This window comes from Serinus canaria, chromosome Z (assembly GCF_022539315.1).
Source record: "Serinus canaria isolate serCan28SL12 chromosome Z, serCan2020, whole genome shotgun sequence".
Classification (NCBI taxonomy): Eukaryota; Metazoa; Chordata; class Aves; order Passeriformes; family Fringillidae; genus Serinus; species Serinus canaria.
This window is the reverse complement of record NC_066343.1, coordinates 66,207,246-66,226,791: the sequence shown is the minus strand read 5'-3', so window position 1 is coordinate 66,226,791 and position 19,546 is coordinate 66,207,246. Positions and strand designations below refer to the sequence as shown.

General features: G+C 56.1%; 1 protein-coding gene across 3 annotated transcripts in view; it reads left to right on the top strand.

Annotated features, from left to right (window-relative positions):
• TLN1 (talin 1) overlaps positions 1 to 18,244 on the top strand; it is a 35,045-nt gene extending 16,801 nt beyond the window's left edge. For all 3 annotated transcript variants that reach the window (XM_050986736.1, XM_050986737.1, XM_050986735.1), the window contains 39 exons: positions 122 to 416; positions 513 to 679; positions 1,041 to 1,169; positions 1,473 to 1,586; positions 1,795 to 1,908; positions 2,067 to 2,201; positions 2,381 to 2,509; positions 2,607 to 2,709; positions 2,782 to 2,990; positions 3,085 to 3,204; positions 3,365 to 3,562; positions 3,892 to 4,031; positions 4,135 to 4,228; positions 4,380 to 4,469; positions 4,638 to 4,760; positions 4,938 to 5,081; positions 5,408 to 5,569; positions 5,658 to 5,798; positions 6,029 to 6,210; positions 6,557 to 6,689; positions 6,809 to 6,910; positions 7,002 to 7,172; positions 7,336 to 7,485; positions 7,616 to 7,717; positions 7,820 to 7,939; positions 8,233 to 8,379; positions 9,116 to 9,282; positions 9,524 to 9,707; positions 9,961 to 10,086; positions 10,376 to 10,492; positions 10,572 to 10,757; positions 10,856 to 10,963; positions 13,907 to 14,012; positions 14,154 to 14,278; positions 14,565 to 14,690; positions 14,822 to 14,884; positions 15,116 to 15,298; positions 15,957 to 16,082; positions 17,024 to 18,244. In XM_050986736.1, the coding sequence (XP_050842693.1) occupies positions 122 to 416; positions 513 to 679; positions 1,041 to 1,169; positions 1,473 to 1,586; positions 1,795 to 1,908; positions 2,067 to 2,201; positions 2,381 to 2,509; positions 2,607 to 2,709; positions 2,782 to 2,990; positions 3,085 to 3,204; positions 3,365 to 3,562; positions 3,892 to 4,031; positions 4,135 to 4,228; positions 4,380 to 4,469; positions 4,638 to 4,760; positions 4,938 to 5,081; positions 5,408 to 5,569; positions 5,658 to 5,798; positions 6,029 to 6,210; positions 6,557 to 6,689; positions 6,809 to 6,910; positions 7,002 to 7,172; positions 7,336 to 7,485; positions 7,616 to 7,717; positions 7,820 to 7,939; positions 8,233 to 8,379; positions 9,116 to 9,282; positions 9,524 to 9,707; positions 9,961 to 10,086; positions 10,376 to 10,492; positions 10,572 to 10,757; positions 10,856 to 10,963; positions 13,907 to 14,012; positions 14,154 to 14,278; positions 14,565 to 14,690; positions 14,822 to 14,884; positions 15,116 to 15,298; positions 15,957 to 16,082; positions 17,024 to 17,155 (5,463 nt within the window). In that variant the 3' untranslated portion in view covers positions 17,156 to 18,244. The remainder of the gene's footprint in view (positions 1 to 121; positions 417 to 512; positions 680 to 1,040; positions 1,170 to 1,472; positions 1,587 to 1,794; positions 1,909 to 2,066; positions 2,202 to 2,380; positions 2,510 to 2,606; positions 2,710 to 2,781; positions 2,991 to 3,084; positions 3,205 to 3,364; positions 3,563 to 3,891; positions 4,032 to 4,134; positions 4,229 to 4,379; positions 4,470 to 4,637; positions 4,761 to 4,937; positions 5,082 to 5,407; positions 5,570 to 5,657; positions 5,799 to 6,028; positions 6,211 to 6,556; positions 6,690 to 6,808; positions 6,911 to 7,001; positions 7,173 to 7,335; positions 7,486 to 7,615; positions 7,718 to 7,819; positions 7,940 to 8,232; positions 8,380 to 9,115; positions 9,283 to 9,523; positions 9,708 to 9,960; positions 10,087 to 10,375; positions 10,493 to 10,571; positions 10,758 to 10,855; positions 10,964 to 13,906; positions 14,013 to 14,153; positions 14,279 to 14,564; positions 14,691 to 14,821; positions 14,885 to 15,115; positions 15,299 to 15,956; positions 16,083 to 17,023) is intronic.
• The last annotated feature ends 1,302 nt before the right edge of the window (positions 18,245 to 19,546 follow it).

The following is a 19,546-nucleotide window of genomic DNA, read 5'->3' as shown; positions in this document are numbered from 1 at the left end:
TCTTGGAGGCCATGCCACTGTGCCCAAGCAATGATGATCCTCTTTGAAGGAGCAGAATTTTGGGATGGCTCCTCCACGGAGCATACCATGCTTGCTGCCCAGCCTTTGTTCTTCCTTTTAGGTTGTGGCTCCTACAATTAGCTCCCCAGTTTGCCAGGAGCAGCTGATCGAGGCTGGCAAATTGGTGGCCAAATCAGCTGAGGGCTGTGTGGAGGCCTCTAAGGCAGCCACCAGTGATGACCAGCTCCTGAAGCAGGTAGGGGTGGCAGCCACTGCTGTCACCCAGGCCCTGAACGACCTGCTGCAGCACATCAAGCAACATGCCTTGGGTGGGCAGCCCATCGGGCGCTACGACCAGGCCACTGACACCATCCTCAACGTCACTGAGAATATATTCAGCTCCATGGGTGATGCAGGTGAGAGTGAGACACCCAGGGAACAGCACAATGGATAGGGAGGTATCAGAGAGCCCTTGGGACTTGCTAACAGGCCACACTTCCATTCTATTCCAGGGGAAATGGTGCGTCAGGCTCGCATTCTGGCCCAGGCCACCTCTGACCTTGTCAATGCCATCAAAGCTGACGCTGAGGGAGAGACAGACCTGGAGAATTCACGCAAGCTTCTGAGTGCAGCCAAGATCCTGGCTGATGCCACTGCCAAGATGGTGGAGGCTGCAAAGGTCAGTGTGTGGGGAAGGGTGGATGCTGGCTTTGGCCCAAGCCCTGCCCAATGCTATTGGTTCAATGCTGGGTAGGGGATGAGAGCCTCTGGTTGAGCAGCAGTTCCCTGAGCAAGGTCTTGCATTGAGCCAGGGACCTGTGGTGTGGGCTCCTCCTTTGAAGGAGCTTCAGGAAGCTGTGCATGGTAGCGGAAAAGCTGTTACTGCTTCTGCTGCTGGACTCTTCCAGAGAGGCTGTGAACATCTCCCAAGTACCATAAACAGGGCTGTCTTATGGGGGCCAGAGCAGACATGCTGCTCCAGGAGGAAAAAGGGACTCCATGGTCCCTGAGAGATGTGATGGGTTTCCTGTTTTCTCCAGGGAGCTGCAGCCCACCCAGACAGTGAGGAGCAGCAGCAGCGGCTGCGTGAGGCCGCAGAAGGGCTCCGCATGGCAACCAATGCTGCAGCCCAGAACGCCATCAAGAAGAAGCTTGTGCACAAGCTGGAGGTGAGATGCTGGGCAAGGATCTGCAAAGGGCAAGCAAGCACAGTGAGTGAGCAAGGTCTGTCCAGGAGCCCCCATACAACTCCTCTTTCCAGAGGGGTAAAGTCCTTTTCAAGTACAGTGTCCATGCTGCATCACGGAGAGATCTCCCTTCCCTTGTGTGCACTGTGTTGTTTTGGGGTGCTGGAGATGCTCGGGTGCCTCAGGAGTAGGCAAAGGAGAAGTTGCTTGAGGAATCTGGGCCCTGATCATGGTGGGGAGGCTCAATACAGACTGCCAATGTTAACCTGTGCCTCCCTGTGCTAGCATGCAGCCAAGCAAGCCGCCGCCTCGGCCACGCAGACCATCGCCGCTGCACAGCATGCCTCCTCCTCCAACAAGAACCCTGCTGCTCAGCAGCAGCTGGTGCAGAGCTGCAAGGTAAGGGCCTGGGCCTGATCCCGGCATCTCCTGTGCTCTCTCTCCCTGTCTCATCTCCTGTTAGCTATGCTGGTGCTTCCTGCTCCACCACAGTGGTCAGACTGGACCCTGGGGTCCTGACTTAGGTCCTGTAGGAGCTGGTCTTTCAATCACTGGTTCTGGGTTGAATCCATATGTGATCCTCTTCAGTGACCCTATTCTCTGGCAGGTGGTGGCAGAGCAGATCCCGATGCTGGTGCAAGGTGTGAGAGGAAGCCAGTCACAGCCAGACAGCCCCAGCGCCCAGCTGGCTCTCATTGCTGCCAGCCAGAACTTCCTGCAGGTACCCATGCTGCCCAGAGCCTCCCATGCCTCCCTTTGGCATTACAGCTTTCCTACTGTGCCTGTCCCTTTTAAGACACTGGGAAATCTTCTGCACATAGGCAGCTGAGATGCTGCCTGTTTGTTCCCTTCTCACTGCTTTTTTTTCTGGCCCAACAGCCCGGTGGGAAGATGGTAGCTGCAGCCAAGGCCACTGTCCCCACCATAACGGACCAAGCCTCTGCTATGCAGCTCAGCCAGTGTGCCAAAAACTTGGCAGCAGCTCTGGCTGAGCTCCGCACAGCAGCCCAGAAGGTGAGAGGCTGAGTTTCATGCTGCAGTGAGACACCAGCTGAGTCCCATCCTGCAGTGAGACACCAGCTGTGCAGAGTGGTGGGGAATGGTGGAGACAGCCTGGTGGCAGGTTCTGGTCTCTGCCACAGCCAGCTGGGCTCAGTGGTCACCTGCTCACTTTCTCTTCTGCTCTGTCACAGGCTCAGGAGGCGTGTGGACCCCTGGAGATAGACTCTGCACTGGGTCTGGTGCAGAGCCTGGAGAGGGACTTGCAGGAAGCCAAGGCAGCTGCCCGTGATGGCAAGCTCAAGCCTCTTCCAGGAGAGACGGTGAGGGTGCAGGGAAGGGTGGCTCAGGGAGGACTCTGGGGCAGTGGAGTTGCCACAGGTGCAGCTCACCACCACATCTCAACTTGGCCCCCTGCAGATGGAGAAGTGTGCCCAGGACCTGGGGAACAGTACCAAAGCTGTCAGCTCTGCCATCGCTCACCTCTTGGGAGAGGTGGCCCAGGGCAATGAGAACTACACAGGTACTGGCCTCCACAACAGGGCTGGGGGATGGGGCACTGAGCTGACAGGCATTGACCTCTCCATCCCCCCAGGAATTGCTGCCCGGGAAGTGGCCCAAGCCCTGCGCTCACTCAGCCAGGCTGCCCGTGGTGTGGCAGCCAACACCTCCGACCCACAGGCACAGAGTGCCATGCTGGAGTGTGCCAGTGATGTCATGGACAAAGCCAACAACCTCATTGAGGAGGCCCGAAAAGCAGTGGCCAAGCCTGGTGACCCAGAGAGCCAGCAGCGCCTGGCCCAGGTGGGGACAGGGGGTACCCCAGTGTGCCCCATCAGGCTGTGGGAAGGATGTGGAGCTGACTGGGAGGTGGTGACCTCTCTTTGCTTCCCTGCAGGTGGCCAAGGCAGTGTCACAGGCCCTGAACCGCTGTGTTAACTGCCTGCCAGGGCAGCGGGACGTGGACGCTGCCATCCGCATGGTGGGAGAGGCCAGCAAGAGGCTGCTGTCAGATTCGGTGAGCTGAGCTGGGGCGGGAGGGGAAAGGAAAAATTGGGCAATGCAGGCTGGTCCAACTGCATTGGGTTACTCTTGCCTGTCCCCAAGCATGCGCCAGACTTTCATCTGCCATCTCCACTTATCTCTCTGCCTCTCCTTACCTCGCTCCTTCCTTCCAGTTCCCTCCCAGCACCAAGAGCTTCCAGGAGGCGCAGAGCCAGCTGAACCAGGCAGCAGCAGGGCTCAATCAGTCCGCCAATGAGCTGGTTCAGGCATCGCGTGGCACCCCTCAAGATCTGGCCAAGTCCTCTGGCAAATTTGGACATGACTTCAATGAATTCCTGCAGGCAGGAGTGGAGATGGCCAGCCAGTCCCCGGTGAGAGGAAATGCCTGTTGGGTATCCTGAATGAAGGGAGAGATTTGAGATATCTGAGAAGGTAGCTGACCAAAGGCAGTGTGGCCAGGCAATGGTGGTTAGGGTGGCTGTGGCCAGTGCAGCCAGGGAGATGGGGACTGGAGCTGTGCAAACCCACAGCAACAGGGAGAAGGTGGCTTAGGTTTGTTTGGCAAGACTTCATGATTCCTTGCTGTTGGTGGACAACTTGGATGAAGGGAACTAGCTCAGCTAGAAAATCCCCAGAGAAGACCCAGGATGGGTGTGGACTTTAAAAGCTGCTGCAGAAAACTCATCTTGGCTCTTTGCAGAATAAGGAAGACCAGGCACAGGTGGTGTCGAACTTGAAGAGCATTTCCATGTCCTCCAGCAAACTGCTGCTGGCTGCAAAGGCTCTCTCTGCTGACCCTGCTGCCCCCAACCTCAAGAATCAGCTGGCAGCAGCAGCACGGTAAGAGGAACTGCTCCCTGAGAGCTGCTGGCCATAGATAGTAGTGGGGCTGGGTGGTGAGGCATGCATTGATCTGTGGATCTTTCTCCCATGTCCCTGGCAGGGCTGTGACTGACAGCATTAACCAGCTGATCACCATGTGCACCCAGCAGGCCCCAGGCCAGAAGGAATGTGACAATGCCCTGCGAGAGCTGGAGGTAAGCCACATGTTGACAAGGCATGGGAGGAGTTGAGATCTTGGGTATGGGGGGAGCTGCACCCCACTGCAAGGAACAGGAGGGAATGAAGAGGAGGTGCAAGTGGAGTATGCAGAACTTTGCTCTGGGTGTGACACCTGTGTCCCTGCAGACAGTGAAGGAATTGCTGGAGAACCCCACCCAGACTGTCAATGACATGTCCTACTTCAACTGCCTTGACAGTGTCATGGAGAACTCCAAGGTAAGCCCTGAATGGAGGTTTGGGGAAGAACAGGGAGGGCTTGGGAAGGAGATGGGAACAAAAGGCAAGGTGATTACTCCCCTACCAATGAAACACAGTGAGCTCTGATCCTGGGAGCACTGTGGGAGTCGGAGGTGGTCCGTAATCAATGTGTGGTGTGTCGTGCAGGTGCTGGGAGAGTCCATGGCTGGCATATCCCAGAATGCCAAGAATAGCAAACTGCCTGAGTTTGGTGACTCCATCAGTGCCGCCTCCAAAGCTCTCTGTGGGCTGACAGAGGCAGCTGCCCAGGTGAGACACTCAGTCCCAGCCCTAAGCCTTACCCCAGGGGCATAGTTGTTGCATGCACCTCCACCCCTGCCTTTCCAAATCAGTGGGAAATGCTGGCAGACTCCTCAGCAGCCCATGCTCTCTGTGATCCTCCCTGCAGTATGCAAGCTCTCTCTCAGCACATCTCTCTGCTTCTAGGCTGCCTACCTTGTGGGGGTCTCGGACCCCAACAGCCAGGCTGGACAGCAGGGTTTGGTGGATCCCACTCAGTTTGCTAGAGCTAACCAAGCCATCCAGATGGCCTGCCAGAACCTGGTGGACCCTGCCTGTACTCAGTCCCAGGTGAGTGTGGGTTGGGGTTCCATTACAGGCATTTGATTGCATCAAAAGGAATATGGAGCTAGTTGGAAGTGCTGCAACCTAAGAGTTGGCCAAGATGATGGCTAGTGTCTCATCAGGCCCCACCAGCTGCACTGGGACCCAGCTGGCAGCTTTGGTGCAATGGTGACAGTCCAGATAGGAGCTCTTTGGGCATGCAGGATCTTGGTGATCCTTCTTGGGTCCCAAAAACAATGCCTGTGGTCACTGGTGCCCTACACAGGGTGGATGAGAAGGGAGAGTTGTAGGAATAGCAGGTGAGTCCTGCCTTATTCTGCTTTCCCCTGCAGGTGCTGTCAGCAGCCACCATCGTAGCAAAACACACCTCAGCCCTGTGCAACACGTGCCGACTGGCGTCCTCCCGCACCTCCAATCCTGTGGCCAAGCGCCAGTTCGTCCAGTCAGCCAAGGAAGTGGCCAACAGCACTGCCAACCTGGTGAAGACCATCAAGGTGTGGAGTCCTTTCTGAGGCAGTGAGCTGGTGCTGGGTTTTGGGGTGCAGCAGGGGTTGGGTAACTGTTTTGGTCTCTCCACACTAGGCCTTGGATGGCGAGTTTAACGAAGAGAACCGGGAGCGGTGCCGTGCTGCCACCGCCCCTCTCATAGAAGCTGTGGATAACCTGACAGCCTTCGCTTCCAACCCAGAGTTTGCCACCGTTCCTGCTCAGATCAGCCCTGAGGTGGGATACTGCTGGGTCAGGGAGGATGGAGCCTGGCTGTGACAGGCTCTGCTCTGGAGTGGAGAGAAGCTATTCCTTCCCTGAGCCGGGGGAGCCTGAACTGAGGCGGTGTGATGGGGAGGTGGCAGCAAGCCTTGGGCTTCATGGGGCTGCTCCAGGGTAAAGGTTGTGGGAGAGAGAACAACTTCCCATGCACACTCCCTTACCTCACCCGTTTTCTCCCTGTGCAGGGGCGCAGAGCCATGGAGCCCATTGTCATTTCAGCCAAGACCATGCTCGAAAGCTCTGCTGGCCTCATCCAGACTGCCCGCTCTCTGGCTGTCAACCCCAAGGACCCACCACAGTGGTCAGTGCTTGCTGGCCACTCGCGCACAGTCTCAGATTCCATCAAGAAGCTGATCACCAACATGAGGTGAGCAGAGTGCTTCTGTGGCTGTGGCTCTCCCTGCTGCCATATACCCCTGCCCTGAGCAAGCATTCCTGGGGATGTTTTGGCTCATCATCTCCTTGGACACAGCTGGTGTAGGCAGGCAAGGGACAGGATGGAAAACACTGTCCTTTTTGTCCTTCCTTGAAGCTGCTCCTCCAGTTCTCACAAGGGTTGATGGGAACACACACTGATGTGCCCAGGCTCTATCACACTAGGTTACCCCAAAGCCTGGGAGAGGGGTCTTGCCTCTCAATGGCACCAGCCAAGGCTGGGAGTGAAGGGATGGTGTAGCAGCTGCCAGTGCTTGGCTGATTCATCTGTCACTCAGGGACAAAGCTCCAGGACAGCGGGAGTGTGATGAGGCCATTGAGGTCCTGAACAGATGCCTGCGGGAGGTGGACCAGGCATCCCTCGCTGCCATCAGCCAGCAGCTGGCCCCCCGACAAGATATCTCCCAGGAGGTGGGTCAGGGACATGCAGTGGTCAAGCCTAAGGGACTGGGATCCTTCCCCAGGCTCTCAGCAGCATGAAGGGACCCCAGCCCTGCTGCAGCCTCATGCAACACCCTCTCTTTGCACAGGCATTGCACAATCAGATGATCACAGCTGTCCAGGAGATCAGCAACCTGATTGAGCCTGTGGCTGCTGCGGCACGGGCTGAGGCCTCGCAGCTGGGGCACAAGGTAATGGGGGTGTGGCACTTGGTGCCTGGGGAGGACAGGTACTATGCAGCTGGGGCTGGAAGCTGCTGGTGCTGACACTGCTCTTCCCTAGGTGTCCCAGATGGCTCAGTATTTCGAGCCACTCATTATGGCAGCTGTTGGTGCTGCCTCCAAAACACCCAACCACCAGCAGCAGATGAACCTCCTGGACCAGACCAAAACACTGGCTGAATCCGCCTTGCAGATGCTTTACACAGCCAAGGAGGCTGGTGGGAACCCCAAGGTGAGCAGGAGGGGCGCGCGTCAGTGGTGTGCCCTCCTTTGTATGTGAGTGCTGCATGGTGCACACACGTGTGCCAGACATGGAAAACCCAGGTCAGTGTGCAGTATCCCTGTTGGGAGGGGAGCTACCACCTGTCTTCCCTCACTCTGGCTTCTCTTTTCAGCAAGCTGCCCACACCCAGGAGGCTCTGGAAGAGGCTGTGCAAATGATGAAGGAAGCGGTGGAAGACCTGACAACCACCCTGAATGAGGCAGCCAGTGCTGCAGGTGTCGTGGGGGGCATGGTGGACTCCATCACCCAAGCCATCAACCAGGTGAGGGGAGCAAGGAGAGGACCTGGACAGGGCTGGATGTGGGAGAGAGGAAGAGTCAGGGACAAACTCTCCAAGCTAAAGACCTTGTGGGTCAGAGCTGGAGCCAGAATCTCCTGGTGATCTCTTGCAGCTGGATGAGGGGCCCATGGGTGAGCCAGAAGGTACCTTTGTGGATTACCAGACCACGATGGTGAAGACAGCCAAGGCTATTGCAGTGACTGTGCAGGAAATGGTGGGTGCAACCAACCCTGTCACTGTAGAATGCACTGCCTGCCACTGAGGCAGGCTACTGCCCTCTTGCCCTGTCCAACTCCTGCTCTTCTTCCATCAACAGGTCACCAAATCCACCACCAACCCAGATGAGCTGGGCATACTGGCCAACCAACTCACCCATGACTATGGGCAGCTGGCACAAGAGGCCAAGCCAGCTGCCCTCACTGCTGAGAATGAGGAGGTGCGAGCCTGGGGGAAGTGCTGGAGTGTGATGTGGGGCAGAGCAGAGACTATTGGGGCATGAGAACAGCAGGCAGGCAAACTTGAACCTCCCATTGGAGCTGGGGACAGGCAGCTTTCACACCTCCCCTGAAACATGACATAGAAACAAGGAGCAAAGCTGTGTTTCCTTTTTCCTTCCCCTGAGTGGGAGGATTGGGAAAGAGGAGCTGGGTGGCGGGTGTTTCCCAGCGGGTATCACAGATGCAGGGCTTAGTTCCCTGCTGACTCTGTCATGCACACATTCCTCTGCAGATCGGCTCCCACATCAAACGCCGCGTGCAGGAGCTGGGTCATGGCTGTGCTGCCCTGGTCACCAAGGCTGGAGCCCTGCAGTGCAGCCCCAGCGATGCCTACACCAAGAAGGAGCTGATAGAGAGTGCACGCAAGGTTTCTGAGAAGGTAGGTGGTTGAGAGGTCGATAGTGAGGTGGGAGGGATTCAGCCATGTGCCTTTGGAGCCGTCACTCCAAGGGTGGTTTCCTGGTCCTGTTGGAATCTGTTGGCTCTCTTGGCCACACTCCCCCTGCTCAGCTGATGGGGTGGAGGATGGATCCCTCTCTGCGGACACTGTAACAGTGGCTGGTGGGTCAGTGTGATTACCAGGTGCCTCAGCCTGTCTGGGAAAATTGACCTACACACTGGTGACAGGCCAGGGCCCTCCAGATCAGTTCTTGTAGAGTTTGGCAAAGCATCTGCAAGCAATGCTTGTAGCTCACGCTCAGTGATCAGTTTCCCCTTCACCTTTTGCTGGCATCCTGTCCATCAAGTCAATCTAAAGAGCATGCTTCTGAAGAATAGATGAAAAAATGTGGCTTAAAAAGTCTAGTTGATATGGGTAAAGCAGCAGTGCTTGTAAGCAAAAACACAACAGTAAACACTTGTCAGTTGTGCCTGGCATCTGCAAATCTTAATAATTTGAAAACTAGCTGAGTCCAGCATCTCTTAGGCCACCAAACATGATAGTTGCAAGATAAAAATAAATAACTAGAAGCTAAGAAGGGGTGTGCAGACCAAAATATTCCCAGTTCCTCTCCTTGGTATGAAGCAGCTCCACCCTTGGGGGTGTTGGAGGTGTGTGCAGTGAGGGTTCCCTGAACCTGCTGTGCTCCCCCAGTAACTTTACTCGTACCCCACAGGTGTCTCATGTGCTAGCAGCTCTTCAGGCTGGAAACCGTGGGACACAAGCCTGCATCACAGCAGCCAGTGCTGTCTCCGGCATCATTGCTGACCTTGACACCACCATCATGTTTGCTACAGCAGGAACCCTCAATCGGGAGAACTCTGAGACCTTTGCTGACCACAGGTACCCAGGCACCCTGTCCAGCGTCTGCTCAGCCAGAGACAGGGCTGTCAAGCTGTGTCCCATGATCTTTCTGAGCTGTGGACCAGCCCCAAGGAGAGCTTCAAGCTCAGGTTGTGCTGGCTCAGTTTCCTGAAACTCCAGCTTGTATATGGGAAAACCAGGATCCACAGTCTCTCTGTACCCCAAGGGCCATGTGTACAGTAGAGAGCTGTGTCCTTCCTGACGCACTTTTTCTCTCCAGGGAGGGCATCTTGAAGACAGCCAAGGCACTGGTGGAGGACACCAAAGTGTTGGTGCAGAACGCCACAGCCAGCCAGGAGAAGCTAGCTCAGGCTGCCCAGTCCTCTGTGTCCACCATCACCCGCCTGGCAGAGGTGGTGAAGCTGGGTGCTGCCAGCCTGGGATCTGAAGACCCAGAAACCCAGGTGTGATTGGGTGTGTGGGCTGAGTGGAGGCTGCTGGTAGCTTGCTAGGAGGGGTTGAGGGATGCAGATGTCATTTGGTGCTTAGGCTGGATCCCAAGAGTTGGGGAGAGAGGGGGCTGAGCTTTGGGTGGTGCTAGCTGAGCTGGACTCCCTGCGTGCCCTGTGGTGCCCAGATCTCTCACTGCTGAGCCACACCACCTCCAGCCCAAGTGTGACTTTAGCTCAGCCATTCCCCTGATCTTGCTCTCGCCAGGTGGTCCTGATCAATGCTGTGAAGGATGTGGCCAAGGCACTTGGAGACCTGATTGGTGCCACCAAAGCAGCTGCTGGCAAAGCTGGAGATGACCCTGCTGTCTACCAGCTGAAGAACTCTGCCAAGGTCTCTGCTGGTTGTAATGGGAAGAAGGGGAGGAGGCAGTGGGGCTGGAGAAAGAGGGGTTTTTTTCTGCCTGTCTGGGCACAGGAACACAACTGGGGTGCAATCAGGAGAAAAGGGTAGGAAGGGACACATAAAAGGTGGAACATGGCTTTCAGAGGAGCAATTGAGCCAGTTTGAGTGGAGTATGTGGATGGGGCAGTTTTGGACCAATCCAAAGGGGAAGGACAGGTGCTGGCAACAGGCCAGAGCTTGTGTGGGGATTCACCTGGCTCTCTTTCTCCTTCCATAGGTGATGGTGACAAACGTCACTTCCTTGCTGAAGACAGTGAAGGCTGTCGAGGACGAGGCCACGAAGGGGACACGGGCACTGGAAGCCACCATCGAGCACATTCGCCAGGAGCTGGCGGTGAGTACAGCCTCAGGGCTATGGCTGCCATGCTGCTCGCCCGCCGCCCTGCGCCTCACTGCTGCCTCTCGCCTCGCAGGTCTTCGCCTCCCCGGTGCCTCCTGCCAAGGTCTCCACCCCAGAGGACTTCATCCGCATGACAAAAGGCATCACGATGGCCACAGCCAAAGCTGTGGCCGCTGGCAACTCATGCCGGCAGGAGGATGTCATCGCCACGGCCAATCTGAGCCGCCGGGCCATCGCAGACATGCTGCGCTCCTGCAAGGTGGGGCGGGCAGTGGGTGTGGATCTCTAGCACGGATTTGTGGGTAGAGGGGGATGGTGCTGGATGTGAATAGGGGTTTCCCTGTGTTCGGGTTGCAGGAAGCAGCCTACCACCCGGAGGTGAGCGGGGACGTGCGGCAACGGGCGCTGCGCTTCGGCAAGGAGTGTGCTGATGGCTACCTGGAGCTGCTGGAGCATGTGCTGGTGGTGAGTGTCCCCACTCAGGTTCCCAGGGTAGGCAGAGGCTGACCATGGATTGCCTGGGTGTTCCCTAGATCCCCAAGGTCCTCTGGGCTCTTCAGCTCTTCCCACTGAGCCCTTTGCACAGCCCACGTTGCTGCCTGTCCTGGCACAGCGTGTGTCCATGCCCCTGCCATGGAAGCAGATGTCAGAGAGCTCAACATGCTCTAAGAAAGGTATTTTGCTAACAACAGATGGAGATTAACTGGCTGCAAACAGATGGAGGCTGGAAATCAATAACGTGGTAGCGTAATCTTGTAAAAATACAGCTTCCAGGAAAAGTGATAGGAATAATAGACCTCAGGCAGTGGGAAAACAAAGTGTCATGCCCACAGCACTATGTATGGGAGATGGACAGTGTCTGCCATAGCAAAGATAATGACTGGAAGTTCCCACTGCACCCTTTTGATCCAGTCTCCTTCTGCCTGAGTCCTCCCAAGGACTTCAGCTGCAACATTAGTTTACAAGAAGTAAATTAAGCCTCTAGCATGGTAGGAAAGATCCAGTGAAATCCTTCCAACGGCTTGCATTCTTGGCAAGACCACAGAACTGGAGTCAGGGGCACTGTGGGGATGTGCATACTCAACCCGTAGGCCTATGAGATCTCTCAAAGAGGACAAAGACTGACAAGGATTCAGCTCTGTGTCAAGGTTGCACTAAACAGGTTAGTGAGAGTCTGCTGTCTGGGATCACCAGCTACAAAGTGGTGGAGCCCAACTGTGGTTCCTGCAGGGACAGTCCCCTTAGGCAGAGGGTAACCAGCACTGGCAGCAGCCGGGGGAGGTGAGCAGGAATCCATGGCTAGAAATCGAAGCTGCGTAGAGGAGAAGTCAAAGGGTGGTTTTATTCAAGGGAGGTAACCACTGGGGTACAGTTCCAAGGGGAGCAGTGAGTTTTCCATCCTCTGCATCTAGATCAAATGTCTCCCTGGAAGATGCTTCAGGCGCACATGAATCATGGCAGCCAAGGCTGGAGTGCTGAGTAGAAATTCTCTGGCTGACCTGTTGTTAACAGATGATTAGGCTAATGACTTAGTGTGGAAGTGCCAGAGGTCAGCCTACTTGCAGGAACACGCCATTCCCCTGTATTTTGGGTGTTACCATCCTGCTGCCGTGCAATGCTTTGACTATCATACATTGGGACATCCTTAAAAACATTCACTGGAGGTGCCTCTTTGTAAGCTTGTAGGCTCCAGGGTGCCTTCAGCTCCAGACAGAGATCATTTAGCAGTTTTAAACACATTGACAGAGCAGACAGCAGGCTTAATAATAAGGCATTTAAGCTAGAAGTGCTCATGAGGGCAAATCAGCCATCACCGTGGGCCATCAGCTTGAGTACTCTGAACCTCACGCTGCTCTGGTCTCTCTGATGGGGTGGCCCAACAAAAGGCCAGGAAAAAGCCATGATTCACCTTAGTCTCCACAGTACTCTGGTCTGCAAAGGCAGGAGTGGAGCTCATGGGTCATGTTTATCTAAGGACAGCAGGTTCTTGGGAAACCACAAGCAGGAAGGATCTAGGGGAATGGGAGGGGAGATGGCAGATGGCAGATGGGGTGCTGCCTCATTCCCCAGCAGCAGCAAGGTCATTGCTGTACATTTTGTCCCCAAGGGACCCAGTGTCTTCTGCAGAGCATGAACAAGTATGGTTAGGGTTCAAGAATAAGGGTTATTTGTCTCAGGCTGGAAAACATGGCTCCCGGCAGAGGAGTGGGAAAGCCTGCATATTTCACTGGGGAGGGGTAGGAATTTGAACCTCCATGGGGACTTGGTATTTGGTAACAATAGATCTGTTCCTCCAAAAGCAGAAAGATTCCGTGGCTCAAAACTGCAGTGAAGCAATTCAGGGTGGGGAGAACTAAGGTGCAAAGGGTGTAAGGAGGAGAGTGGATCCATGACTACTCTGAGTGTAGATGTCTCCTCTGGCTGTGGGAGCCTCATCCAGGTGCCCTGTCTTGCCTTGCCTGCAAGGCTGAAGTAAGAGCTAATGATAGCAGCACAAGTCCCCACCCAGGATCTCTGATCCTTTGTTCCCACTTCTCCTCTTGGCTGCCCTTCACCCCTCACCAAAAAGCACCCACCTTCCCCTACCCTTCCCTATCTCCCCTCCTTCTGGCTGGGGCGTTCACTGCTTTCTTTTCTCTCTTCTCCCTCCTCTCTGTCAGCCGGTGAGTAAGGCAACACTGGGGTGCCTGCTGGTCTCTAACCTCAGCATGAGCCTTGCTCATGGCGTGTCTGTGTGCCCAGCCCAGTGCTGGGGTGGGACTTGCGTGTGTCCACAGGGACCCTGGTGTCCATGTGTTTTTGTGTTTGTGTACTCACCCCTGCTCTAGCTGATGGGCAGCTGCTGCCTGTCTGGTGCAAGTTGGGCCAGCAGTGAGCTCTGCTTGTGCATACAGACCCTGTGTGCGTGCACACGTGTGCTGTGGTGTGTGCATGTGTCCCTCCAACCGAGGGGAGGACCCTTAGGCCACTGCCTGCCACTTCATACTGATGGGGCCAGCCCTCCTTGGCTGGGATGTCACTCCAGGGTATGCCCCTTTGCCCAGCTTGTGTTTCCAAACAAACCTCCAGAATGGAGACAGCAAAGGAGATACGGAGCTTGAAATGATTTGCAGGGGAGAAATCTTGGTGTGGGTAGCTGCTGAGTGCAGAAAGGCTTGTTCTGAGGGTCTTGTGTCTGTAAGATGTCTTAGAAGCTGTGGATGCAGGAAGTCCCTGGGAAAGCTCATCCTATCCTGGGACACAAAGAAAATAGCCAGACTCATTTGAGAAAGCATCTCAGCCAGTGCCTGACATGTACACATGTGGGAGGGGGCTCGGGGATCCCACCCTACTTCCTGGGGAGCGCATCCCAAACAGACCTATGAAGTTCCCCTTTTCCAGGTGCTTACATCTGCTCCTTCCCCCCAGATCCTGCAGAAGCCGACCCACGAGCTGAAGCAGCAGCTGGCAGGCTTCTCCAAGCGCGTGGCCAGCTCTGTCACTGAGCTCATCCAGGCAGCTGAGGCCATGAAAGGTAAGGAAAGATCCTGCTCAGAGGGGCATAACCAAGGACTGGGATTAGGGTGGAGGGCACAGCAGCTGCTGGAGGAGGCAGAGAAACTTAGAAATTAGACTGCATGCAGGTATAACCTGCCTGGCTTCCCGGTGTTCCTAGGGACAGAGTGGGTTGACCCAGAAGACCCCACTGTCATCGCTGAGAATGAGCTGCTGGGGGCAGCAGCTGCCATTGAGGCTGCAGCCAAGAAGCTGGAGCAGCTGAAACCAAGAGCCAAACCCAAGGTAGCAGTGCTGAGCCTTGTCTGACCTTCGTGCTCAGCTTGGGATGGGGCTTCCCTGTCTGTGCTTTAGGTTTGAAGGCCCATCTGATAGCTGGTCCCTCTTCCTGTACTTCTGCTACCTCCCACATCCCCACCTGAACTTGCCTTGAGTAGCCCATGTCCCACTGCACCCTGTAGCCCTTAATCCAGCTTTATGTTTGCCCTCAGCCCCCTGCAGCCATCCTGCTGTTCTGCTCCATCTGTCCCACCACTCCTGCTTGGGACTCACATTCTGCTTTTGCCCACAGCAAGCAGACGAGAGCCTGAACTTTGAGGAGCAGATCCTGGAAGCTGCCAAATCCATTGCTGCAGCCACAAGTGCCCTGGTGAAGGCAGCCTCAGCAGCCCAGCGGGAATTAGTGGCCCAAGGAAAAGTAAGGCCGTAAGAGAAGAAGAAAATTTAGAGGAGGGTTCTCCCTTCTTCTGGGGCTGGTTGTAACCCTCATGCCTGTGATGAGAGGGTTTGCAAGGTGGTGACCGTTACTCCTCCCCTCCTTCTTCCTAGGTGGGTGCCATCCCAGCCAACGCAGTGGATGATGGACAGTGGTCCCAGGGTCTCATTTCAGCCGTGAGTATCAAGGTCATGCTGAGGGGTTGAGGAGGAAACTTTCCTCTTGACTCCTGCTGCAAACATGAGGATGCTCAGCCCTTTTGCTTGTCCTCAGTGGAAGAAGTAGCCATACTTCTTCCTCCCTCTCCCACATGCTGTGGAAGCTGGTTCTTTCCATCCCATGCCCCACAGCCTCCCTGGAGCCGATCAGGGCTCCTGTACCTCCCCTGACAGCCTCTCTTGCCACAGGCACGCATGGTGGCTGCTGCCACCAACAACCTGTGCGAAGCTGCCAACGCCGCAGTGCAGGGCCATGCCAGTGAGGAGAAGCTCATCTCCTCCGCCAAGCAGGTGGCTGCTTCCACAGCCCAGCTCCTTGTGGCCTGCAAGGTGAAGGCTGACCACGACTCAGAGGCCATGAAGCGGCTCCAGGTGAGTACTAGGCTGCCTCTTCAGCCCCTGTTGTTTGAAGGGTGGCTGGGAGTGGCATGAGGGCACATGGATGCTTTCCGGGGCTCATGCTTCCTGCCTGTATGCCATCAGTGGGAAGTTCATTGGAGCACAGGCTCCAGGTTGCTTGGATTCCATTGCTATCCGTGTGCCAGGCATGTTAGTGATGCTGGGCTCCTCAGCCTGGCAGCATTCAGGAACAATAACCTGGCACAGGAATATCTGAAATGGATGCACTTCCTCACTGGCATTCAAGAGGTTAATGTACGGGGAAGCATGTTCTGTAGCACCATTAATCCTAGAGGCCATGGCACACAAGAGGTTAATGCCCGTGTGTTGGGGGGTTAACATGGGGTCTCAGCACTGGAGCCAAGGGCTGGGGAGAGGCAGCAGGGCTGTCTCCCAGTCCCTGCCCTGCTGCTCAGAGAGGAGCCAGAGCCTGGCTGGGAGCAGAAGCGCCTGAAATGGTCATGAGCGAGTGACAAGGCAGCGAGTCATGTAAAGGAATCCCTGCCTGCACTCCTAGCTGCTGGTCCTGTCTGCTGCCCAGCCTGGGGCAGGAGTTCTTTCTCACCCCTGGAGAGCAGTCATACTCTTGGGGCTGTGACTCACACTGATGCTCTCCTCCTCCCCGCTGCAGGCCGCTGGAAATGCCGTGAAGAGGGCATCAGACAATCTGGTGAAGGCAGCACAGAAGGCAGCTGCCTTCCAGGACCATGATGAAACGGTGGTGGTGAAGGAGAAGATGGTCGGAGGAATTGCACAGGTGAGGAGTGAGGCTGCTCAGGGCAGGAGCAGTTCTAGGTGCCACCACAACCTGTTTGTGCCAGTCTCAGAAGCATGTCCTACCACCCACCAGCACAGGTCATGTCTTGAGAGAGCCTCACAAAAATGCTGTGAGTTCACCTATCCCACTGTATCATTGCAAAGGGCCCCTGGCCAGGTAATAATTGGCATAGACTCCATATAGTACAGAAAGCTGATTAATATATCTTTATTAAGAAATCCATACTTTTATGTCTTAGTTCGCTACAGGTGTACTTGATTGGTCCTTTAGTCCAAACACCATCACCATTGGCTAATTAAGAAGCCACCCTTTGGTAAACAATGCTCCATAACACATTCCACATGTTCACAATATGAGGTGCAGCAAGTTAAGAATTGTTTCTCATTTTTTTCTGTGATCTTCTCACAGACTTTTCCCAGAACAATGCCTGGGAAAGTTGTGTTTTGCTCTGTGGCCCAGAGAGCTGCTGCCACACCACTTAGCACCAGTTAAACAATGAGGCCTCACCTTATCCCACCACAAGTAGCAGTGGGTGCATGCTCCCAGAAGTGTAAAGCCCTGGCTTCTCCTTGGTGCAGAGCCCACAGTATCCTTTGTGACACAAGGAAAAAGCAGAGAAGTGTGTAGAGGGTGAGATCTACCTAGTGTGGGGTGTCACAGTCCCAGTGCTGGCTGCCTGCAGCTGAGGCCCTCTACACAGCACACTGGGCAGAGCTCAGAAGCTGTGCTGTTCTGCTTTATGTCCAGAGTACCACGCTCCCACTGCAGGGACAAACAGTCCTCATGCCCAGTGAGTCAGTGGCAGTGATGGGAGGGAAGCAGCAGCCAGAGAACGCAGCTCTGGGGTTGGCACTGCTGTGGCAGAGGCTCTGGCCTTCTCTGTGGGAGGCACTTGTGACCTTGGGGCTCTCTCCTGGCAGATTATCGCCGCCCAGGAGGAGATGCTGCGCAAGGAGCGGGAGCTGGAGGAGGCGCGGAAGAAGCTGGCAATGATCCGGCAGCAGCAGTACAAGTTCCTGCCCTCGGAGCTGCGGGATGAGGAGCAGAACTGAGCCGCACGCCCCCGCTCACCGCACAGACTGCTGCCTGCCCACCTGCCCACCTGCCTGCTCCTATTTAAGACGACCCGCCACAAGCGAAGGGCTGTCTGGGCTAGACCAGAGCTCTGCCCGCACCCAGAGCAACGGGACTAACTCAGCTGCCCCTCCAAGCCGGTGCTGCACCACCAACTCCGCTTCGCTGCCCAGCCCACTTTCCCATGCACACCCAAGGCACAATCAGAGCGCTCGGAGGGACTCGGTTGGGGTGGGAGCCGGGGCTGCACTGGCTCAGGGCTCACCCTCCAGCCCCGGGGTGCGGGCCCACAGAGCTCTCCACTGCAAGGGGATATTTACTTGTGCCTTCTTCCTTTTCTCTCGTGCCCCTTTATTTCTCTCCTCCACACGGGATGGGGACAGGCGGGTGGCTTGCCCTCTCCTGTGCGATGGCGTGCAGGGAGCAGCCACCCCTCGCTGAGTTCTCGCGTGGAGCTGCCTTTCACCTCCAATGCCTTATTGCTGGCTGAATCTTCCTCTGCAGCTACCCTGGAAGGCCCTGAATCTGCCCCATGAGTATCTTCTTCAGCCCAGGCCCCTCTGGGGCAGCAGGCAGCAGGGCTGGAAGCCACAGTGCCTCCACTCAGGATGGGGGATGATGTGATGAATTCACCCCCAGAGCTGTTTTTTGCCTTCCTGCAGGGCTTCCCCCCAACTGCGGCCCCAGCCAGCTCTGCCTTCCTCCTTCTTCCCAAGTGCCTGCATTGTTTTCCAAGATCTGCAGTATTTTTGTAACTTTTCCATTTCTCTAGTATTGAGCCTGCAGCTTCCAAAGTTCATTTATTTCCCTGCCTGCTCATGCCCTGCACACTAACACCCAGCTCTCACCGGGGTCCCGTAGCCCAGCATCCCACCCCTCCTCGGCTCCAGGACCCCTGTCCCTTCCCCTTTGCACTCGCTGAGGCTTCTCTCACCATTTTGATACTTTAAGCAACCCATATTAAAGATTGAAGGAAACCAGCTTCCCCCCAAGCCTCCGGGGTGGGGTGGGGGATGCCAGTGTCTCCTCAGAAAGAAGCATTCATCAATAAAATCTGGTTTTCCTGCTTTCTTGCCAACTGGGTATCAATGGGCCTCTCCAGGAGAAGGGGAGGGCAGGGGGGCCTGGGCGCCTCCCCTCCCAGCAAAGGGAGGGGGGAGTGTACCACGGGTGCTTATACAGCATGGAAAATATTTGAGGCACGTCCAGCCCAAGGCACCCGGCAGGCCGGACCCCCGCTGCCAGCCATGTGCTGTCCTCGCAGGTGCTGCCGGGGGGCCACCACTGCAGGAGGGGATCTTGGGGATTTTGTTTCTTGGGGATTTGGGCTTCAGGGAAGGCGGGGGGGGTATTTGTGTCTGGAGCTCAGCTCCTGGCCCCATTCCTGCTACCACCCAAATATACTCCTGGGTAGGGTGCAATAGGGGTGCAGGTGGGGTGACTCCCACCCTATAGTCACTGGTGGGCCGTCAATGGGGAAGCAACAGTCTGTTGTGGTGTGGGTCTGGGAATGTGGCCGGAGCCTTCCCGGCTGCCAGTGTTGATCTCACGCCCTGAAATAGCCCCCCAGAGCCAACCTGTGCGGGCAGCAGCTGCCCCAGTGTGTCCCCACCTGTTCCCACCCTGTCACTCAGCAGGGATTTGGGGGGCCTCAGCAGTGGCAGGGCAGGCAGAGGTGATGTGGGGTGCAACAGGGGCACGAGCTGGTTGGCACATGTCCTTTGCCTCTGGGGCTGTTCTGGTAGTGTGAGCTACAAACAACAGTGGCAAGGGCAGCATCCTGCAGTATCCCAGACAGCAACCCCCGTCCCCCTGTGGTCACGTCCCTGGGGGTGTGCAGGGGCTGTTTCTCCTAAGACACTTACCCCTGGCCAGGCTCCAGGGTGGATTTGTGGCTCTCACAGGCATCCCAGTCCTCCCAGCTGTCCCCTGACAATCTGCGCTGGCCTGACCCAGGCTCTCACCCAGGTACCGGCTTGGACATGGGGCCCTTCAGAGTGTCTAGCAAGGACAGTGAGTGGGCACAGCGTGGCAGCAGCTCTGCCCTCATCCTGGCATCCTGGGGACAAGGGAGCTCCAGCACCCCCTGCATAAGGCTGTAAGCATATCCACTGCTGTGTCCTCCAGCTTGGGTACGAGCAAGAGGCGGTGGCATAGCAGGGGAGGGGCATGGGGGTGTGATTAATCACCACCCCTCAATCTCACACATTGATCAGAGGGTTATTTTGGCAGGCAGGTTCAGGAAAGCACATACAGAGGTTTGGAGCTGGAATGACCCAGTCATAAGATGCCAGGCCACCGCAGGGATCCAAATTCAGCTAAGTTGGAGGTTAGTGGGCAAGACATGCCCCAAATTCTTGGGGAGCCCA